Source organism: Pleurodeles waltl, chromosome 7, assembly GCF_031143425.1.
Source record: "Pleurodeles waltl isolate 20211129_DDA chromosome 7, aPleWal1.hap1.20221129, whole genome shotgun sequence".
Taxonomy (NCBI): domain Eukaryota; kingdom Metazoa; phylum Chordata; class Amphibia; order Caudata; family Salamandridae; genus Pleurodeles; species Pleurodeles waltl.
In genome coordinates, this window is record NC_090446.1 from 677,517,726 (window position 1) to 677,536,203 (window position 18,478).

At 45.4% G+C, this 18,478-nt stretch overlaps 1 protein-coding gene across 1 annotated transcript in view; it reads left to right on the forward strand.

Annotated features, from left to right (window-relative positions):
- LARS1 (leucyl-tRNA synthetase 1) overlaps positions 1-17,466 on the forward strand; it is a 360,224-nt gene extending 342,758 nt beyond the window's left edge. The window contains exon 32 of the mRNA XM_069244681.1: positions 17,089-17,466. Coding sequence (XP_069100782.1) covers positions 17,089-17,294 — 206 coding nt within the window. The 3' untranslated portion in view covers positions 17,295-17,466. The remainder of the gene's footprint in view (positions 1-17,088) is intronic.
- Positions 17,467-18,478: the final 1,012 nt, after the last annotated feature.

An 18,478-nucleotide genomic window follows, 5' to 3' on the forward strand; every position in this document is an offset into this window, starting at 1 on the left:
GGCGCTCTTCTTTAAAGCCTCGTAATTCATCACTGCAGGCCAAGCATCATTTCTGTTCCTCTCTGTGGATCAGAGACCCAGCACTGATTGATTTAACTTTATCAGTGCCCGTCCACTGCTCCCGGATTTAGGCACTTCCTTTTAGGGTTTGCCTGTTGACGTTTGTGCTGTGCTTGCAAAATCTTTTGTGTGTTTAAAAAAAAAAAAAATAATTAAACACCTTAAAGGGGGCTTACAGCCCACCCATTACTTGGCTTGACTTACCATTGGCTGGTTCCCACGTGGCTCCTACATCACACTACCTACCATTGGCTGGCTCTCACGTGGCTCTTTGCTGGTCAATGCCTCCTCCTCACCTCCGTGGTCGTGCATTGAAGAATGGCTGTGGGCCCAAGTACGGTTTTCATACCGTTTCCTTCCACCTGTGGCAGCTGGGTGCTTCTTATGGTATTTTTGTGAAAATTCTTCTCCACCCACGCACTTCTTTTTTTTATTTTATTATGTGCTCTGCAGGCCATACTAGTGTGAATGACTTTCTTATGAACAAAAAAAGATGAGCGTAACTGTTGTTGCCTTACAATTATTGTCAACATGCAGATCAAAGAAGTGCTGCATTCCTCGCTTCAAGAGTAAGGACTTGGCAATATGAAGTCTTGATGAATCTTTGAAAAATACGCTTTTTTTTTTTAATATAGAGAGCCCGAATTAGCTTTGCCATTTTGTGGCGACTGGCTGTTAGTTTAGAAACAAAGGAAAACAGATAAACAAGAGGATTAGCTGTTAGTAGAGACCTGCTTGTTTTTTCGGGTGAAGAACGCCCGGCACTGTTGTATCTGGTTTCAAGGGTGCTGTTTCTGGAGCCTCCCCTTGCTGTGGTTGGTAGAGGACCGAGAATGCTTTCCACCCTCTCGGCTCGCTCCGGCTTAGGCCTCACTGCAGCCTTGCAAGGGGTCAGACCCTGCTTGTGTCCTGTGATCTTTTAGTGCATGTCACGGGATGACACATTGACCCTCAATGAAAAAGCAGAGGCTGCTCCAGTCCCTGCGCTCGTGCAGTGTCACACTCTCTCACACACCTCCGAACCAGTCCGTGAATGAGGACAGAGTAGATAAACAAGGGGCAGGGGAGCACAAGTGGAGAAAGGAAACATCACAAACCTCAGGAAAGAATGCATCCCTCCAGTTATGGGGTGTCTGTCTTTTGCGTTATGCTGAATTATTACACATAGTTGGTTTTATGTGCTAACTAACGTTGGAGCAAACAAGCTCCCAACAAATCGCTACTATTTTTCAGTATCACAGCTTTTTTTAAATAAGGAATAGCTCTAACTCCTTTTTGCCACTCTGTATGTAATGTAAATTTGTTCCTTACATTTTGACATGCACTCCAAGTGTGCATATCTCTGCAGTCTCGGTCAATCCTGACAATTCATTTCCGTTGTTAATGCACTCTAGAGCACCAGAGAGCTTTGACAACCACTCTGCTGTGACGGAAAGGCACAGCACTATGGCAAGATGTTAGCAGGCTCTCCCTTCTGTATTGTATATCTATTTCCATGCTTGAGGAGGCGGCAAGTGAATGCGTTTTTCAGTGAATAGGCTAATCAACAATATACAAAGTATGATTTATTGTTTTCATGGTCCATTATGTCTTATACTGTGTGAAATCTCTGGATCTGCAAATGCTGTAATCTCGAAAGAATGATGGCGCAAAATTTGAGAAGAGTGGAAATGCCATAACTGCTAGAGCTACCATCTTTTTAACTGTGGAACCAGGTTCAAGTCTAAGCTTCGGCTCCTGATTCTGGTAAAATCACTTAATGTCACTGTACCTAACAAAAAATGAATGCTTTTTGGTAATGTAACTGGGGCACTTGTAAAGTGCTCTAATAACTTAGGGTCGGGTTTGCTCTATATAAAACTGCAAAAAAATGTATATATATTTATGCAGAATTTCTGAGAAAAGCCTGCAATGATGACTCTTGTTTTACTCACACACACCCTCCACCCACATTCCGCTGTTTCCTACCCGCCTTCATATTTCTTAAACCCTCTGTGCTGTTTTTGGACATATTTCACAGCAGTGGGTGGCTGCTGTGCAACATGGCTTACAAGGAAAAAATGCTATGGCACGGTCAGTGCTAGCAGATTTGTAGTGCTTTTTTCTTCACCTTATTCTATGTTGCAAACATGGTAAAGCCAATAGATCTCTCATAGGTGAAACCTGTTGACTTTGCCAATGCTTGTTAACTTCTAGGGCTCGGCAAACAGAAAGCGTGTGACTGACAGAAACTTACCCAGCAGGACAAATACAATTGCAAAGTTAAATTTTCTGTAGTTAATTATTTTATTTTATTTTGCCAAGCCGTCTTTTCTCACTTTACACTCATGTTTAGTTTTTGGTTATTGACGCTGTTCTTAAGAGATGATGATTATCTTGTCTGAAAGATTACAAAGCAACATTGCTTCTTATGTGTCATTTTCGAAATTATGCTTTAACACATATTAGTGCAGTACACCTTAACCCACCCCACCCCAGTCTGCCCCACTTCACACCAATCCACTGCACTCAATCCACTTGACCCCAGACCAATCCAGTCCACTCCGCTGCAAACCACTCACCTCAGTCAACTCCAATTCACCACAACCCATCCCACTCTAGTCTGCCTCAATTAAACTTGCCCCACTCCAATCCAAAACAGTCTGCCGCACTCCAAAAAAAAAAAAAAAAAAACCTGCCCCACTCCAATCCAAAACTGCCTGACTCCAATTTAAACGATCTGCTCCACCTCAAACTAAGTCTGCCTCACTCTAGTCTGCCCCACTCCAGTATGCCCCACTCCAATCCAAAACAATCTGCCCAACTTCAATCCGCTCTACTCCAATCCATAACAATCTGCCCAACTCCAATCCGCTTTACTCTAATCCAAAACAATCTGCCCCACTCCAATCTAAAACGCTCTGCCCCACTGCAATCCATACCACTCTATGCAATCTACCCCAATCCAACTCAATCCACTTCACCTAAATCCAGTCCACCCCACCCCACTCCAATCTCTAATCCACCCACTCTAATCCGCCCCATTCCAATCCAAAACAATCTGCCCCACTCAATCCAAAAACAATCTGCCCCACTCCAATCCAAAAACTTCTACCCCACTACAAATGAAAACATTCTGCCCACTTCAAATTAAAATATTCTGCTCCACTACCAGTGAAAACGTTCTGCCCCACTCCACACCAAAACAATCTGCCCCACTCCACACCAAAACAATCTGCCCCACTCCACACCAAAACAATTTACCCCAATCCTATCCAAAACAATCTGCCCCACTCCAATTCATCCCAATCCAATCCACCCCACGTATATTTAATCCACCTCACTCCAATCCAGTCTACCCCATGCAATCCACCCACTCCAATTCACCACACCCACTCCAGTCTGCCCCACTCCAATCCAGTTTGTCCCACTCCAGTCCAAAACAACCTGCCTCACTCCAGTCAAAAACAATCTGCACCATCTCATTCTGCTCCACTCCTGTTCACCCCAATCCAGTCTATCCCAATACAATTAAATCCACCTCCCCCTAATCCAATCCACCCCACTCCACTACAGTTCAATCCACTACAATCCAGCCCATAACAATCCAGCCCAATCCAGTCAAAAACAATATGCCCCACTCCAATCCAAAATAATCTGCCCTACTCCAATCATAAAGAACCTGCCCAATCCAATCGAAAATAAATCTGCCTTAGTCCAATCCAAAAAACTCTGCCTCAATTCAAAACAATCTGCCCCTCTCCACTCTAAAATAATTCTACCCCCCTCCGTTCCAAAACAATTTGCTCACTCCAATCCAAAACAACCTGCCCCACACCAACTTTCCCCACTCTGATCCACCTCACTCCAATCCAATCTACCTCACCACAGTCCAATCCACCCTACTCCATCACGTTTCACCCCGCTCCTATCCATCCAACACCATTCCAATGCAACCCAATCCAGTCTACCCCACTCCAATCAATCCACCTCACCCCACCACAATGCACTCCAGTCTCCAAGATCGGTTTGTAACTAATAATTTGGAAAGATTAGTTTTAAAAAAAAGTTACCTTTGCCCTTCCTGAGTCCCTGGAAACAGTGTGCATTTTGTTTTCACACTTCTTCCTGCCAGTAATTTGCAATTTAACAAGCATTAATGAGATATGGACTTGCTCCCAGCATAGGGACAGAAGGCCTTCGGTGTGGGGAAGTGGTGTTGTGCCCTCGATAGAAAGGCCCATGGGTTGGGCCCAAGGTCTTGATTAATCTCAAATGGGCCTACCCTGTTACAAGAAAGTGAAGCTAATACCCAGGCCTGCCCATTTCTTTTGTGCCCCCAGCTGACCAGCCTACATCACAGTGGATCTCTTGTTGACATCATATTGTTAGATCCTGTGGGAGTGCCAGACTAGCTTGACGGGTCTGCTCAGGTTTTTCATATGACATTTGGGGCACACTTCAAGGGAGGGAAACAGCATGCGAACACAATATGTGTGTATTCACTGGTTGCTGAAAGCTCAGCTTTGTTCTACCAGACTTCTGTCTCTGAGTTGTTTGGGGCTTTAGGGACTACCTGAAACTGGATGTTAGTGTTAGATTTGGGAAGACACCTGGATATAGTACACTCCTCCCACACACACACAGCTGCCCTCAGACCCCAAGTCTAGTGTGACTGAAGACTTTGGCCATTTTGAAAATGCACAAAGTGGACAGGGCTAGCCTGGGAACTTTAACCCCATTATTTAGGGTATTGCCATAGGGTCATTACCGCCCATTAGCTCATGCCAGACATAAATGTAGCATCTCTGGGCACCCACTTCAGAGCACTACTGGACCTGTAGAAGGTCGGAAAAGGTCTGAACCTGCTGTCTGAGACCTGAGAAGAGCCTACAAGACAGGACCTGCTCTTCCTCTTGTACCCAGGATAAAGAAGTGGTCTCCAGGGGTTTTATAAGGCTGATCTCCTGTTAAAGCTTTGGGGACCCAACGCGCTTCACGAGGGCTTGTCCTCCACCTGCCCAGGTGACCAGTGAAAGCTGGCCTGAACTGGGCCCTCCTGTTGTCCTCAGCCTGCCACATTACACAAGGGAGAGCGGATGGGAGCAAGGGGAAAAACCAAACCGTACTCGGCTCCCACAAGAACACAATCACAAAAAAGGGGAGTACGGGGTTGTATATAAAGTGGGGGGGTCAGTAGTGTACTAATTGTGACGCTAGACCACTCGTAGTCCTCAACTAGAGGTGAAAATTGGGTGGGCTGTGTAGTGATGTTCGGTCTGGGGGGAAGGAGAGGAGCTGGGGAAAAAACAAGGAAAGGAAAGTTTCCTTTACGGACTAGGTGGTCTCACACACTATATAGTGTCCTGCTTCATCATATGACCACCTAGCCCCACCCAGGTAGGACAGTGCCACCTGGGCGGACTCAACCTCACTGTTAAAAGAACAGGAGGGAGTGCGTAAATTAATCTTATTCCTGGAAATAGGGATCCAGCTATACTAGGGAAATAAAAACACCTACTCAGGTACCCGGGTAACTTTAATGGGGGTCCTGTGTGGTGTGGTTAAAAAGGATGGGGAACCAGTGTGAGAGCAATGACTCACAAGGTCACCTGTCTAAAATGGGGTAGCCGACATGTTTCTGCCCTTATGGTGGAGCTATGGAGAGTCTCTGGGCATTCATCAGGGCATTGGATCCCTGTAGTGATTCCTACTTAAACACTGCGAAAATAATCACATATGGAAGGGAGGGCCTACCTTAACCAAGAAAATATCTGGGGAGGACCTAAAGAAAAAGGGATGAAAACAGACCAAAACATAGTGAATAATAAAACACAGCACACCAATCCACACGTGTCAAAATTCATGCACGCCGCAGAAGTGCTGGTTGCAAAATTTTTAAATCGCAATAGCATCGAGGTAGGTGATGCACGGTACGTATTAGGATGGGAAGACAATTTCTTACCCTCACAGTTGAGGCTACTGGCCTCTGGTATCCTGGAGAGGGAGCGTCCCCTTATAGTAAGACTCTAAGGTTCCAGGGGAAAAAGGGAGAAGGAACAGGAGAGAAAACCGATAATCATAAAGGTGATTAAAGGAATGCAGGGGAGGGGAAGAGAAGAGGAGAGTGAGGAGAAAGGAAAACAAGGGGAAAAAAAAGGGGGGGGAAGGAGTAAAAAGAGAGGGGATCCAAGGACAGAGGGAAAGAGGGAAAAAAAGGAAATTAGAGGCAAAGATTATAGATCAAGATGGAGAGGAGGAGATAAAAAGGAGAAAGAACAAGAAGAAAAAAGAAGAAAGAAAAAAGAAGAAAGAAGAAAAAAGAAAGAAGAACGAAGAAAAAGAAGAAAAGGAAAAAAGGAAGATAGGAAAAAGGCGGAGAGGAAAAAGGGAAGGGAAAGGGAAGTGGGAAGATCAAATAAGAAAAATAAATTAAAAAATTAAAAAATTAAAAAATAAAATAAATACAAGGGAACAGAGATGTCTTATCTGTGTCTCCCACGCTGTCTGACTCACTGCATCAAAGGTGGGCGCTCTCTGTGCGCCTATACCGACCTCTCATTCAGGACCGCTTGGATACAATGGTCTGGTGGAGAGGGGTAGATATAGTGGCCTTAATTAGGACAAGAGGCAGCTGATGTGAATCACCGTCGCGGCCCAGGGGGGCGGGGCCGGAAGTCCGGAGATATCCCTCCAAATATGGTCAAGCCCGAAGTGGCCCTTAATGGCTATTAGAGTGCCGGGGGCCGGAACCCATGAAAATCCCCTAGGACGTGCGCCGGGGGGAAAGGAACCTTGTCTCCGTAAGAGGAAAGGCCGGGATGAGGGCGCGTCAGCCTGAACTCCGCTGTCGGCGGCGACGCTCGCCCCGCGAGTGCTGTAGGGAAATGTAGTTTCCCAACAGCACACGCGGAATGCCAGCTGAGCAGGCCGCCGGAAAACAGAGCCTTCGGGCGGCCTAGTGCGCTCAGAGAGCGCAAACTGAAAACGGGGGGGGGGGGAAGGGAAAAACGAGGGGAAAAAAAAGAAAAAGGGGGGTAGGGGGAAAAAAAGCGGAAAGGGGTGGGGGGGGGGGGGGGGGAAAAGAAAAGAAAGAAAGGGGAAGTGGAAGGGAGGAAGGGGAGGGGGGACGGGGAGAGACCAAGGGCAGGGGGGGAAGAGGATGGAGCTGAAAAAAGGAAAGATTAAAGATGAAAGTAAAAATAAAAATAAAGGGATAAAAAGCAAATATATATATAAAAAAAATTTCTATACATATAATAAAATAACATAACAAAGATGTAACTGAAAATAAGAAGGGGAGGGGGGTGGGGAACAGAAGAAGAAAGGATGGGGGAGGGAACAGAAAAAGGGGAGGAGAAAGGAACAACCAAGAGATGAGAAAGATAAAGAGAGAAAGAAGAGAGAAGAGAAGAGAGAGTCCGTGGGCAGAAAAATCTGGGCAGAAAAAGTTCTTCAAGTGGGTTCTAGGGCTGCAGAGAGAACCACGGTATCTCATCATTTAATCCGACCGTGTCTGTGTGCAACCTCCAAATCCAACGTTGCTCAGCCCTAAAAAGTTTTTCAGACATGTTGGTGGTCGAGGGGGAAAATTGTTCCAGGACTGTCCATGACATGTCGTCTGGGGAATGATTTTTTTGTAAGAAATGGCTGGTAAGTTTAGTAGCATCTCGTTTGCACCTGATCGTGCTCCTGTGCTCACAGATTCTGATGCTAACTTTGCTTGTGGTCATCCCCACGTACTGAAGTGGGCAAGGGCATTTGATTAAGTAGATTACGTTTTTGCTGTTACAATTGGTAAATGATTTTTGCACCCAAGGGGTTCTAAGGTTGAGGTTGATGGTGGTGGATTTTTGGGTAAAGGGGCAAACACTGCAGTTGCCGCATGGGTGGTGACCAGCAGGGGGGGCCAATTGCCAGAGTGTGGTCTGTGCGGGTCGCTGTTTCTCCTTTGGTCTGGTATGGACCACCATATCACGTATATTACTTGCTCTCTTATACGCGTGTAGTGGTGGATCAAAGGTTAAGCCACCTGAAGTCAGGATTTTCCAATTGTCTTTTATGATCTTTTGAATTTTCATTAGATAAAGGATTAAATGTGGTCACACAAACGATCTTGTCCAAATTTGACTTCGGTGCGTGGGGCTGTAGCAGCTGGTCTCTATTGTTATTGCGCGCTCTTTTTAAAGCCCTGCTCACTAGGTGTGGGGGATAGTCTTTGGTGTGTAACTTCACAGTTAATTTGTCTGCATGTTTGCGATAGTCAATCACTGAAGAGCAGTTTCGTCTTAACCGTAGGAACTGCCCAACCGGAAGGTTATCTCTTAGAGCTCGAGGGTGGAAGCTCTGATATTGTAACAGATTATTACAGTCCGTTGGTTTGTAGTATACCTCAGTGGCTAACCCTCCATCATTCTCATAGATAAGTAAATCCAGGAAAGGTAACTTGTTGTCGCCTATGTTCATTGTGAACGTGAGGAAAGGGTTTGCTCCGTTAAGCCAAACTGCAAACGCCTGGGCTTCTGCCCTACTTCCCGTCCATATTAGCAGTACATCGTCGATGTATCGCTTCCAGAGTTTTATCTGGTCACGGTAGGGGTTCTCCTCATTCAAAACAATTTGTCTTTCAAAATGGTCAACGTATAGACATGCTAGACTAGGGGCGAATGTGCTGCCCATTGATGTACCCTGTGTCTGTAAAAAGAAACTATCCTCAAATTTAAAGTAGTTTCTGGTGAGAGCGAGATGTGCTAAGTCCAGGATAAAACCCGGAGGGGTTTGGGATTCATTCATGTGAGTTTCCAGCAGGTCACTTATCACTTCCAAGGTAGCCTCTTGCGGAATATTGGTGTATAGTGACTCCACGTCAAGGGTAATCAGGAGCTCCTTGGTTTTGTCAAAGGTTATACAATCCAGTAAAAGGAGGACATGGGTGGTGTCCTTCAAATAGGTCGGGATTCTTTTAACTAGTGGTTGTAGAAAGAAATCCACGAATTTTGACAAAGGCTCTAGTGCTGAGCCTAGACCGGAAACTATGGGTCGTCCGGGGGGGGGGAATCTTTTCTTTGTGTACTTTTGGTAAAATATAAAAGTACGGGATTTTCGGATTGGTCTGTATCAGGAAAGATGCCTCATGATCTGTAATCCAGTTGTTTTCTTTCCCTTTAGATACTAGGGAAGTGATTTCTTCTTGAACATCGGTAGTAGGATCGCGTGCCAAACGTTTATAGTGTCTGGTGTTCCCTAGTAGTCGCTCACACTCGTCTCTGTACATTTGTTGTGGGAGGATCACTATAGCCCCACCCTTATCTGCTGGTTTTATAATGATGGTGGGGTCAGCTGTGAGGCCCTTCAGTGACTCTATTTCGATTTGGCTCATATTGTGGAATATTTTGTTGGGTGCTTTTGTGAGACCATTGATTCTTAGGGATACTGATTTTTCGAAGGCCAGTACCTCCGGGGGCATTTGCCCTGCCGGGGGACAGAAAGTAGATTTGGGACGTAGTCCCGTGTTCTGTGTGGGAGTGTCATGTTCCTTCCCAAGGAAGAAGGTCTTTAGGCGGATCTTACGGAACAGGCCCGCTAGTTCTGTTCTAGTTCTGAATAAATCAACCTTCGGGGTAGGTACAAAGTTCAAACCTTTGTTTAATGCTAGAATTTCGGTTTGGCTCAAACTCCGGTTGCTTAAATCTAACCATATCATGTATATTACTTGCTCTCTTATACGTGTGTAGTGGTGGATCAAAGGGTAAGCCACCTGAAGTCAGGATTTTCCAATTGTCTTTTATGATCTTTTGAATTTCATTAGATAAAGGATTAAATGTGGTCACACAAACGATCTTGTCCAAAATCAACCTTCGGGGTAGGTACAAAGTTCAAACCTTTGTTTAATGCTAGAATTTCGGTTTGGCTCAAACTCCGGTTGCTTAAATCTAAGCAACCGGAGTTTGAGCCAAACCGAAATTCTAGCATTAAACAAAGGTTTGAACTTTGTACCTACCCCGAAGGTTGATTTATTCAGAACTAGAACAGAACTAGCGGGCCTGTTCCGTAAGATCCGCCTAAAGACCTTCTTCCTTGGGAAGGAACATGACACTCCCACACAGAACACGGGACTACGTCCCAAATCTACTTTCTGTCCCCCGGCAGGGCAAATGCCCCCGGAGGTACTGGCCTTCGAAAAATCAGTATCCCTAATAATCAATGGTCTCACAAAAGCACCCAACAAAATATTCCACAATATGAGCCAAATCGAAATAGAGTCACTGAAGGGCCTCACAGCTGACCCCACCATCATTATAAAACCAGCAGATAAGGGTGGGGCTATAGTGATCCTCCCACAACAAATGTACAGAGACGAGTGTGAGCGACTACTAGGGAACACCAGACACTATAAACGTTTGGCACGCGATCCTACTACCGATGTTCAAGAAGAAATCACTTTCCTAGTATCTAAAGGGAAAGAAAACAACTGGATTACAGATCATGAGGCATCTTTCCTGATACAGACCAATCCGAAAATCCCGTACTTTTATATTTTACCAAAAGTACACAAAGAAAAGATTCCCCCCCCCGGACGACCCATAGTTTCCGGTCTAGGCTCAGCACTAGAGCCTTTGTCAAAATTCGTGGATTTCTTTCTACAACCACTAGTTAAAAGAATCCCGACCTATTTGAAGGACACCACCCATGTCCTCCTTTTACTGGATTCTATAACCTTTGACAAAACCAAGGAGCTCCTGATTACCCTTGACGTGGAGTCACTATACACCAATATTCCGCAAGAGGCTACCTTGGAAGTGATAAGTGACCTGCTGGAAACTCACATGAATGAATCCCAAACCCCTCCGGGTTTTATCCTGGACTTAGCACATCTCGCTCTCACCAGAAACTACTTTAAATTTGAGGATAGTCTCTTTTTACAGACACAGGGTACATCAATGGGCAGCACATTCGCCCCTAGTCTAGCATGTCTATACGTTGACCATTTTGAAAGACAAAATGTTTTGAATGAGGAGAACCCCTACCGTGACCAGATAAAACTCTGGAAGCGATACATCGACGATGTACTGCTAATATGGACGGGAAGTAGGGCAGAAGCCCAGGCGTTTGCAGTTTGGCTTAACGGAGCAAACCCTTTCCTCACGTTCACAATGAACATAGGCGACAACAAGTTACCTTTCCTGGATTTACTTATCTATGAGAATGATGGAGGGTTAGCCACTGAGGTATACTACAAACCAACGGACTGTAATAATCTGTTACAATATCAGAGCTTCCACCCTCGAGCTCTAAGAGATAACCTTCCGGTTGGGCAGTTCCTACGGTTAAGACGAAACTGCTCTTCAGTGATTGACTATCGCAAACATGCAGACAAATTAACTGTGAAGTTACACACCAAAGACTATCCCCCACACCTAGTGAGCAGGGCTTTAAAAAGAGCGCGCAATAACAATAGAGACCAGCTGCTACAGCCCCACGCACCGAAGTCAAATTTGGACAAGATCGTTTGTGTGACCACATTTAATCCTTTATCTAATGAAATTCAAAAGATCATAAAAGACAATTGGAAAATCCTGACTTCAGGTGGCTTACCCTTTGATCCACCACTACACGCGTATAAGAGAGCAAGTAATATACGTGATATGGTGGTCCATACCAGACCAAAGGAGAAACGGCGACCCGCACAGACCACACTCTGGCAATTGGCCCCCCCTGCTGGTCACCACCCATGCGGCAACTGCAGTGTTTGCCCCTTTACCCAAAAATCCACCACCATCAACCTCAACCTTAGAACCCCTTGGGTGCAAAAATCATTTACCAATTGTAACAGCAAAAACGTAATCTACTTAATCAAATGCCCTTGCCCACTTCAGTACGTGGGGATGACCACAAGAAAAGTTAGCATCAGAATCTGTGAGCACAGGAGCACGATCAGGTGCAAACGAGATGCTACTAAACTTACCAGCCATTTCTTACAAAAAAATCATTCCCCAGACGACATGTCATGGACAGTCCTGGAACAATTTTCCCCCTCGACCACCAACATGTCTGAAAAACTTTTTAGGGCTGAGCAACGTTGGATTTGGAGGTTGCACACAGACACGGTCGGATTAAATGATGAGATACCGTGGTTCTCTCTGCAGCCCTAGAACCCACTAGAAGAACTTTTTCTGCCCAGATTTTTCTGCCCACGGACTCTCTCTTCTCTTCTCTCTTCTTTCTCTCTTTATCTTTCTCATCTCTTGGTTGTTCCTTTCTCCTCCCCTTTTTCTGTTCCCTCCCCCATCCTTTCTTCTTCTGTTCCCCACCCCCCTCCCCTTCTTATTTTCAGTTACATCTTTGTTATATTTTATTATATGTATAGAAAAAAAATTTATATATATATTTGCTTTTTATCCCTTTATTTTTATTTTTATTTTTACTTTCATCTTTAATCTTTCCTTTTTTCAGCTCCATCCTCTTCCCCCCCCTGCCCTTGGTCTCTCCCCGTCCCCCCTCCCCTTCCTCCCTTCCACTTCCCCTTTCTTTCTTTTCTTTTTTCCCCCCCCCACCCCTTTCCGCTTTTTTTCCCCCTACCCCCCTTTTTCTTTTTTTTCCCCTCGTTTTTCCCTTCCCCCCCCCCCCCCCCCCCCCCTTTTCAGTTTGCGCTCTCTGAGCGCACTAGGCCGCCCGAAGGCTCTGTTTTCCGGCGGCCTGCTCAGCTGGCATTCCGCGTGTGCTGTTGGGAAACTACATTTCCCTACAGCACTCGCGGGGCGAGCGTCGCCGCCGACAGCGGAGTTCAGGCTGACGCGCCCTCATCCCGGCCTTTCCTCTTACGGAGACAAGGTTCCTTTCCCCCCGGCGCACGTCCTAGGGGATTTTCATGGGTTCCGGCCCCCGGCACTCTAATAGCCATTAAGGGCCACTTCGGGCTTGACCATATTTGGAGGGATATCTCCGGACTTCCGGCCCCGCCCCCTTGGGCCGCGACGGTGATTCACATCAGCTGCCTCTTGTCCTAATTAAGGCCACTATATCTACCCCTCTCCACCAGACCATTGTATCCAAGCGGTCCTGAATGAGAGGTCGGTATAGGCGCACAGAGAGCGCCCACCTTTGATGCAGTGAGTCAGACAGCGTGGGAGACACAGATAAGACATCTCTGTTCCCTTGTATTTATTTTATTTTTTTATTTTTTAATTTATTTTTCTTATTTGATCTTCCCACTTCCCTTTCCCTTCCCTTTTTCCTCTCCGCCTTTTTCCTATCTTCCTTTTTTCCTTTTCTTCTTTTTCTTCGTTCTTCTTTCTTTTTTCTTCTTTCTTCTTTTTTCTTTTTTCTTCTTTTTTCTTCTTGTTCTTTCTCCTTTTTATCTCCTCCTCTCCATCTTGATCTATAATCTTTGCCTCTAATTTCCTTTTTTTCCCTCTTTCCCTCTGTCCTTGGATCCCCTCTCTTTTTACTCCTTCCCCCCCCCTTTTTTTTTCCCTTGTTTTCCTTTCTCCTCACTCTCCTCTTCTCTTCCCCTCCCCTGCATTCCTTTAATCACCTTTATGATTATCGGTTTTCTCTCCTGTTCCTTCTCCCTTTTTCCCCTGGAACCTTAGAGTCTTACTATAAGGGGACGCTCCCTCTCCAGGATACCAGAGGCCAGTAGCCTCAACTGTGAGGGTAAGAAATTGTCTTCCCATCCTAATACGTACCGTGCATCACCTACCTCGATGCTATTGCGATTTAAAAATTTTGCAACCAGCACTTCTGCGGCGTGCATGAATTTTGACACGTGTGGATTGGTGTGCTGTGTTTTATTATTCACTATGTTTTGGTCTGTTTTCATCCCTTTTTCTTTAGGTCCTCCCCAGATATTTTCTTGGTTAAGGTAGGCCCTCCCTTCCATATGTGATTATTTTCGCAGTGTTTAAGTAGGAATCACTACAGGGATCCAATGCCCTGATGAATGCCCAGAGACTCTCCATAGCTCCACCATAAGGGCAGAAACATGTCGGCTACCCCATTTTAGACAGGTGACCTTGTGAGTCATTGCTCTCACACTGGTTCCCCATCCTTTTTAACCACACCACACAGGACCCCCATTAAAGTTACCCGGGTACCTGAGTAGGTGTTTTTATTTCCCTAGTATAGCTGGATCCCTATTTCCAGGAATAAGATTAATTTACGCACTCCCTCCTGTTCTTTTAACAGTGAGGTTGAGTCCGCCCAGGTGGCACTGTCCTACCTGGGTGGGGCTAGGTGGTCATATGATGAAGCAGGACACTATATAGTGTGTGAGACCACCTAGTCCGTAAAGGAAACTTTCCTTTCCTTGTTTTTTCCCCAGCTCCTCTCCTTCCCCCCAGACCGAACATCACTACACAGCCCACCCAATTTTCACCTCTAGTTGAGGACTACGAGTGGTCTAGCGTCACAATTAGTACACTACTGACCCCCCCACTTTATATACAACCCCGTACTCCCCTTTTTTGTGATTGTGTCCTCAGCCTGCCACCATGTAAATTTCTAAGTGTATCCCCTGAGGTCCTGGGAGGCTTTAAAAGTGGATTGGGACTTAAGGCCATAACTCAGAAAGGAAAATCTTTGACCAGTATGAACCTGGTTAGTACACCAGAATTGTGGTTCTTCGTAGTCCATATCAAATTGAACCTAGGTCGTGTTTTTTTAAATATGTTTTCGTTATTGAACTATATTGCAGAAAACAAACCATTCTAACGGAGTAGAGTGAGTCTCCCTTATTTCATTCTTTTAGTATATAATACTCCCATTTTCCGATGCAGTTGTTCTCTGGTAAACACAGATAGGTACAGACCGATTAGTCATGCATTCCCAAGAACACAAGGGTTACAAGCAGAAGTGCTGAGCAAAGATCTGATTAGTAAAACCTCAGTAGGTATTTTTTTTGCAGTGGACCTTGTTACTTGGGTAGAGTGCATAAAGGCAGCGGTGACCTTTCAGGACATTGCATGGTGACGAGGACTAGAAGAATGGCTGCCAGGCCCTTGATGGGCTCAGCCCTAGTCGTCCGCTGCGGTCTGCCCCCTCCTGTGGGCCATGTACAAACAAAAGGGAGCCCACATATCCTTAGGTCTTGAGGGAGCCGGCATCAGGTTCAGTATATCTGTTCTTGGCAGTAGGATGCTTCCCTGAGCCAACACTGAACTCCGGGATACACCCTTCTTCCCCAATGCATCGCCATGCTCTGTTTAGTTAGTAGCAGCAACATTTCCACAAGCCTACAGACACTGGGTTGGACATTCGCCAATAAATCCTAGAAGGGCTACAATTGGTGTTTTGGGAGCATGTGAGTCACAGATGTCTACTCTACTGTAATATACATCCGTCCAGAACTTTAGTCCCTTGGGCAGTCACACTAGATGTTGGAGGTCTGCTCTCTCCTCACTGCACCTGTCACAGGAAGAGCTACTCCATAAGCCCATCCTGTGTTGTTAGAGAGGCATTCATTAGATTTAGTGTGTGTATTTGACATGAATAAGATGTAGTCTGTGATTGAGGGAGAGGGCGCTCGTTTTTTCACAGCAGAATTTCCACTGATGGTTTGATATAGTCATTCAGAATTGCCTGCCAAATCATCTGTGCCTTGGGCACGACAAAGGGGGCCTTAGCTTGTATTTCTGGGTGATCAACCATTTAGGGGAAGGCGAGATTGATGCTCAACCCAACACTGCAAGGCTAGGGGGCGCTTGTGGTTATCCTGGATTCATCTCCCTGCAGGTACTCCATAAGCAATATTACCAATGTGTATCTATTCACTCAAATTTAGATCAGCAGTCTCCAAACGACCCAGGGGATGCTGATTCAACCGAGCTTTACCTACTCTGAAGCATCATCAGATTTTTCGGCCCTTTAAAATTCCAGTGGGCTGGACACTCACTGGATACATTCTTAAGAAGTGCTCCCTCCCCCCTCGGTTGAATAGAGGCCTGCTATCCTGTCCTGACTGATGTGCTACAGTCAGGCACATGTGTTGTAGAACATCCTCTCCCTTTTAATGAGGCTCTTGACGATGTTATAGCACGTTGGTAAAGGCCAGTCCTGGAAATCTAGCTTTCTTTTGTCTTCATCTTGGCCCTGGCTAAGGATGCAGACTACTGGGCGGTGTCCCTCAACCTGCAGGACTTGTAGTCCACATACTGATCCTGTTGTCACACAGGAAGTACCTTGCAATTTGTCGTGGTGTACACTCACTGGCAATTTACAGTTCTTCCTTTTGGATTAACTTTAGCACCTCTTGTGTTCATTAAAGGGATCCTGGTGGTCATAATCCGTTTTAAGAGGTTGGAGATCGTGGATGACTGGCTGCTCAAAGCTGGTTTGATTCAGATGGTGTAGTTCCACCTTCAGACAGTGACGTCACTGCTCTCCGGCAGTCTACCCAATTTTCATCTAGCACACTCAACACCTCTTGTTCAAGTGGGAGCACTGGATATGATCTTACTCTCGATTGATGGGAAGGAATGTGCATTTAGGGGATCTGGAGATCAGGGATGCCAATCACCAGACGAGTGGAGATTGCATATCAGTCTGCTGGAACTCAGTGCGATCCAAGTGGCTTTTCTGTCGCTTTGTTTTGTCCATCAAGATCAGGACCGACTGCCAACAATCTTGATGTGATACATCCACAATAGGGAATGAAGTGTCACATTCTTTGTTGGGAAGTGCTGAGGCCCTGGGCTTGAGCACACCAAAGGGCTGTGGGAGGTAGCCAACCTTCTGGTTTCAGAGCAGACTGCCTCTATGGCTGTCCACCTCAATTGGGCACACCTTAGGTGGATCTTTGGCCCCATCGTTGTCCTGTGTTCTGTGCCTTCGAGCAGCCATCACAGGGAGCCCTGGGGGATGCTAAAGTCTGTCTGTTCAAAACAAAGGAAGAAAGAAATGTGTGTAGATTTTTGACTTTCCTTAGAGGGACATTCACAATCGGGCCCTCGAGGTATTTTCAATTGCACCCAGTTCATTTTGCCATATCAGTGACAAATGTTTATACATACCAAACTCAGACAGTTAATGAACGTTTCCTTTTGTTTCCAGACCTTTCCAAAGTAAAGCTCATGCGTTACGATGACCCGGTGCTGGGACCTCGTCGTGTTCCTGTCCTGGGCAAAGAGGATTCTGGGAAGACAGCCATTTCCGCGAAGGCAACCTTCCACATTGACCTTACTGAGAAGAAAGTGCACATCACCGACAATGGACTAAGGACAGACATCGGAGACACAGTCGTTTACTTCGTTCATTGAGCTCGGACCATACCCAAGTTCTGGCCCAGAGGTTGCTGTATGTTAAGATCACATGGTGGAGCACCTTGAGAAAACAGCTCAAACTGTTTCACAGAACCATTTCTGCGTTTAACGTGTTGTTAAATACTGGCCTTTTTAACAGTAAATAAAGAAACGTTTGCCACAAAAACAATTAGGCTTGTGGGGTCGGGATAGTAGGTAACTCTTGGGATTTTTCTGCCATACATACCCCACTACTTGAGGTTCGCCAGTGGCTTCCATTACAGCTCAATAGTGATAAAATGTCTTGCTTGTACAGCCATAAATACCATATTACGAGTGTTGCTATGTAAAGATTATCTTGTTAAAGCATAATTCTGCAGTGATTTTTGTTTCTGCAACAGTGATCCTTTCCACCTGATAGTAAACATCAACTATTCAGAGCAGGATTGTTTGGGCGAATATATATTACCCACCTTACCAGGCTCTTTAATTGCACAGAAGCTCGACGGATTTGTGAGCAGGTATGCCATTTCCGCTTCTACAGTGAACAATTAGAGCCGACACTGTACTCTTTAAATAAAAAATGCATGGTCCTTAGCAGTCAGAACGGAGGTACGAAGCCCGCATAAAAAATAAGGGGTTACTTAAAGACTTTCTAGGTAGATTAGGTGAGCAGGTCAAGGTTTAGCAGAATGTGCGGCGTGACCCCAGACACAAGTGCAACACATTTATAACAGTAATATCGGCATGCGTGCCCAGCCAAGAGTTGTGTGCGCGCATCACTCACTAATAACTCAGAACACAGTCAGGACAAATGGAAAATACACAACCGACAGTACCTTACGGCCCATTAATGCACTGCAATGGTACAATTGACTTGTATGCTCCCTGAGAATGGCAATCTCGTGGCATATAGAGCACAGAGTAGATGTGAAAACAATACAACACTAAAACTAGGACCACTGTCTAAACACTAATGTTGGCTCTGTTATTTATGAAACTCAGATAAATCAAGAATAGAAAAGCCACAGAGCTAGTTTACGTAGTACTAATTCACTTGAAGATTGGCAAACTGCCTGTGTGTGTGAAGTATTAAGGATATGGACCCTATGTATCTAGACAGGGGTCCGTAACTTTGGCTGCAAAAATACAATATATTTTTTTTCTCGGGTTATATTAAATAGCTCTTGGAAACCTAGATC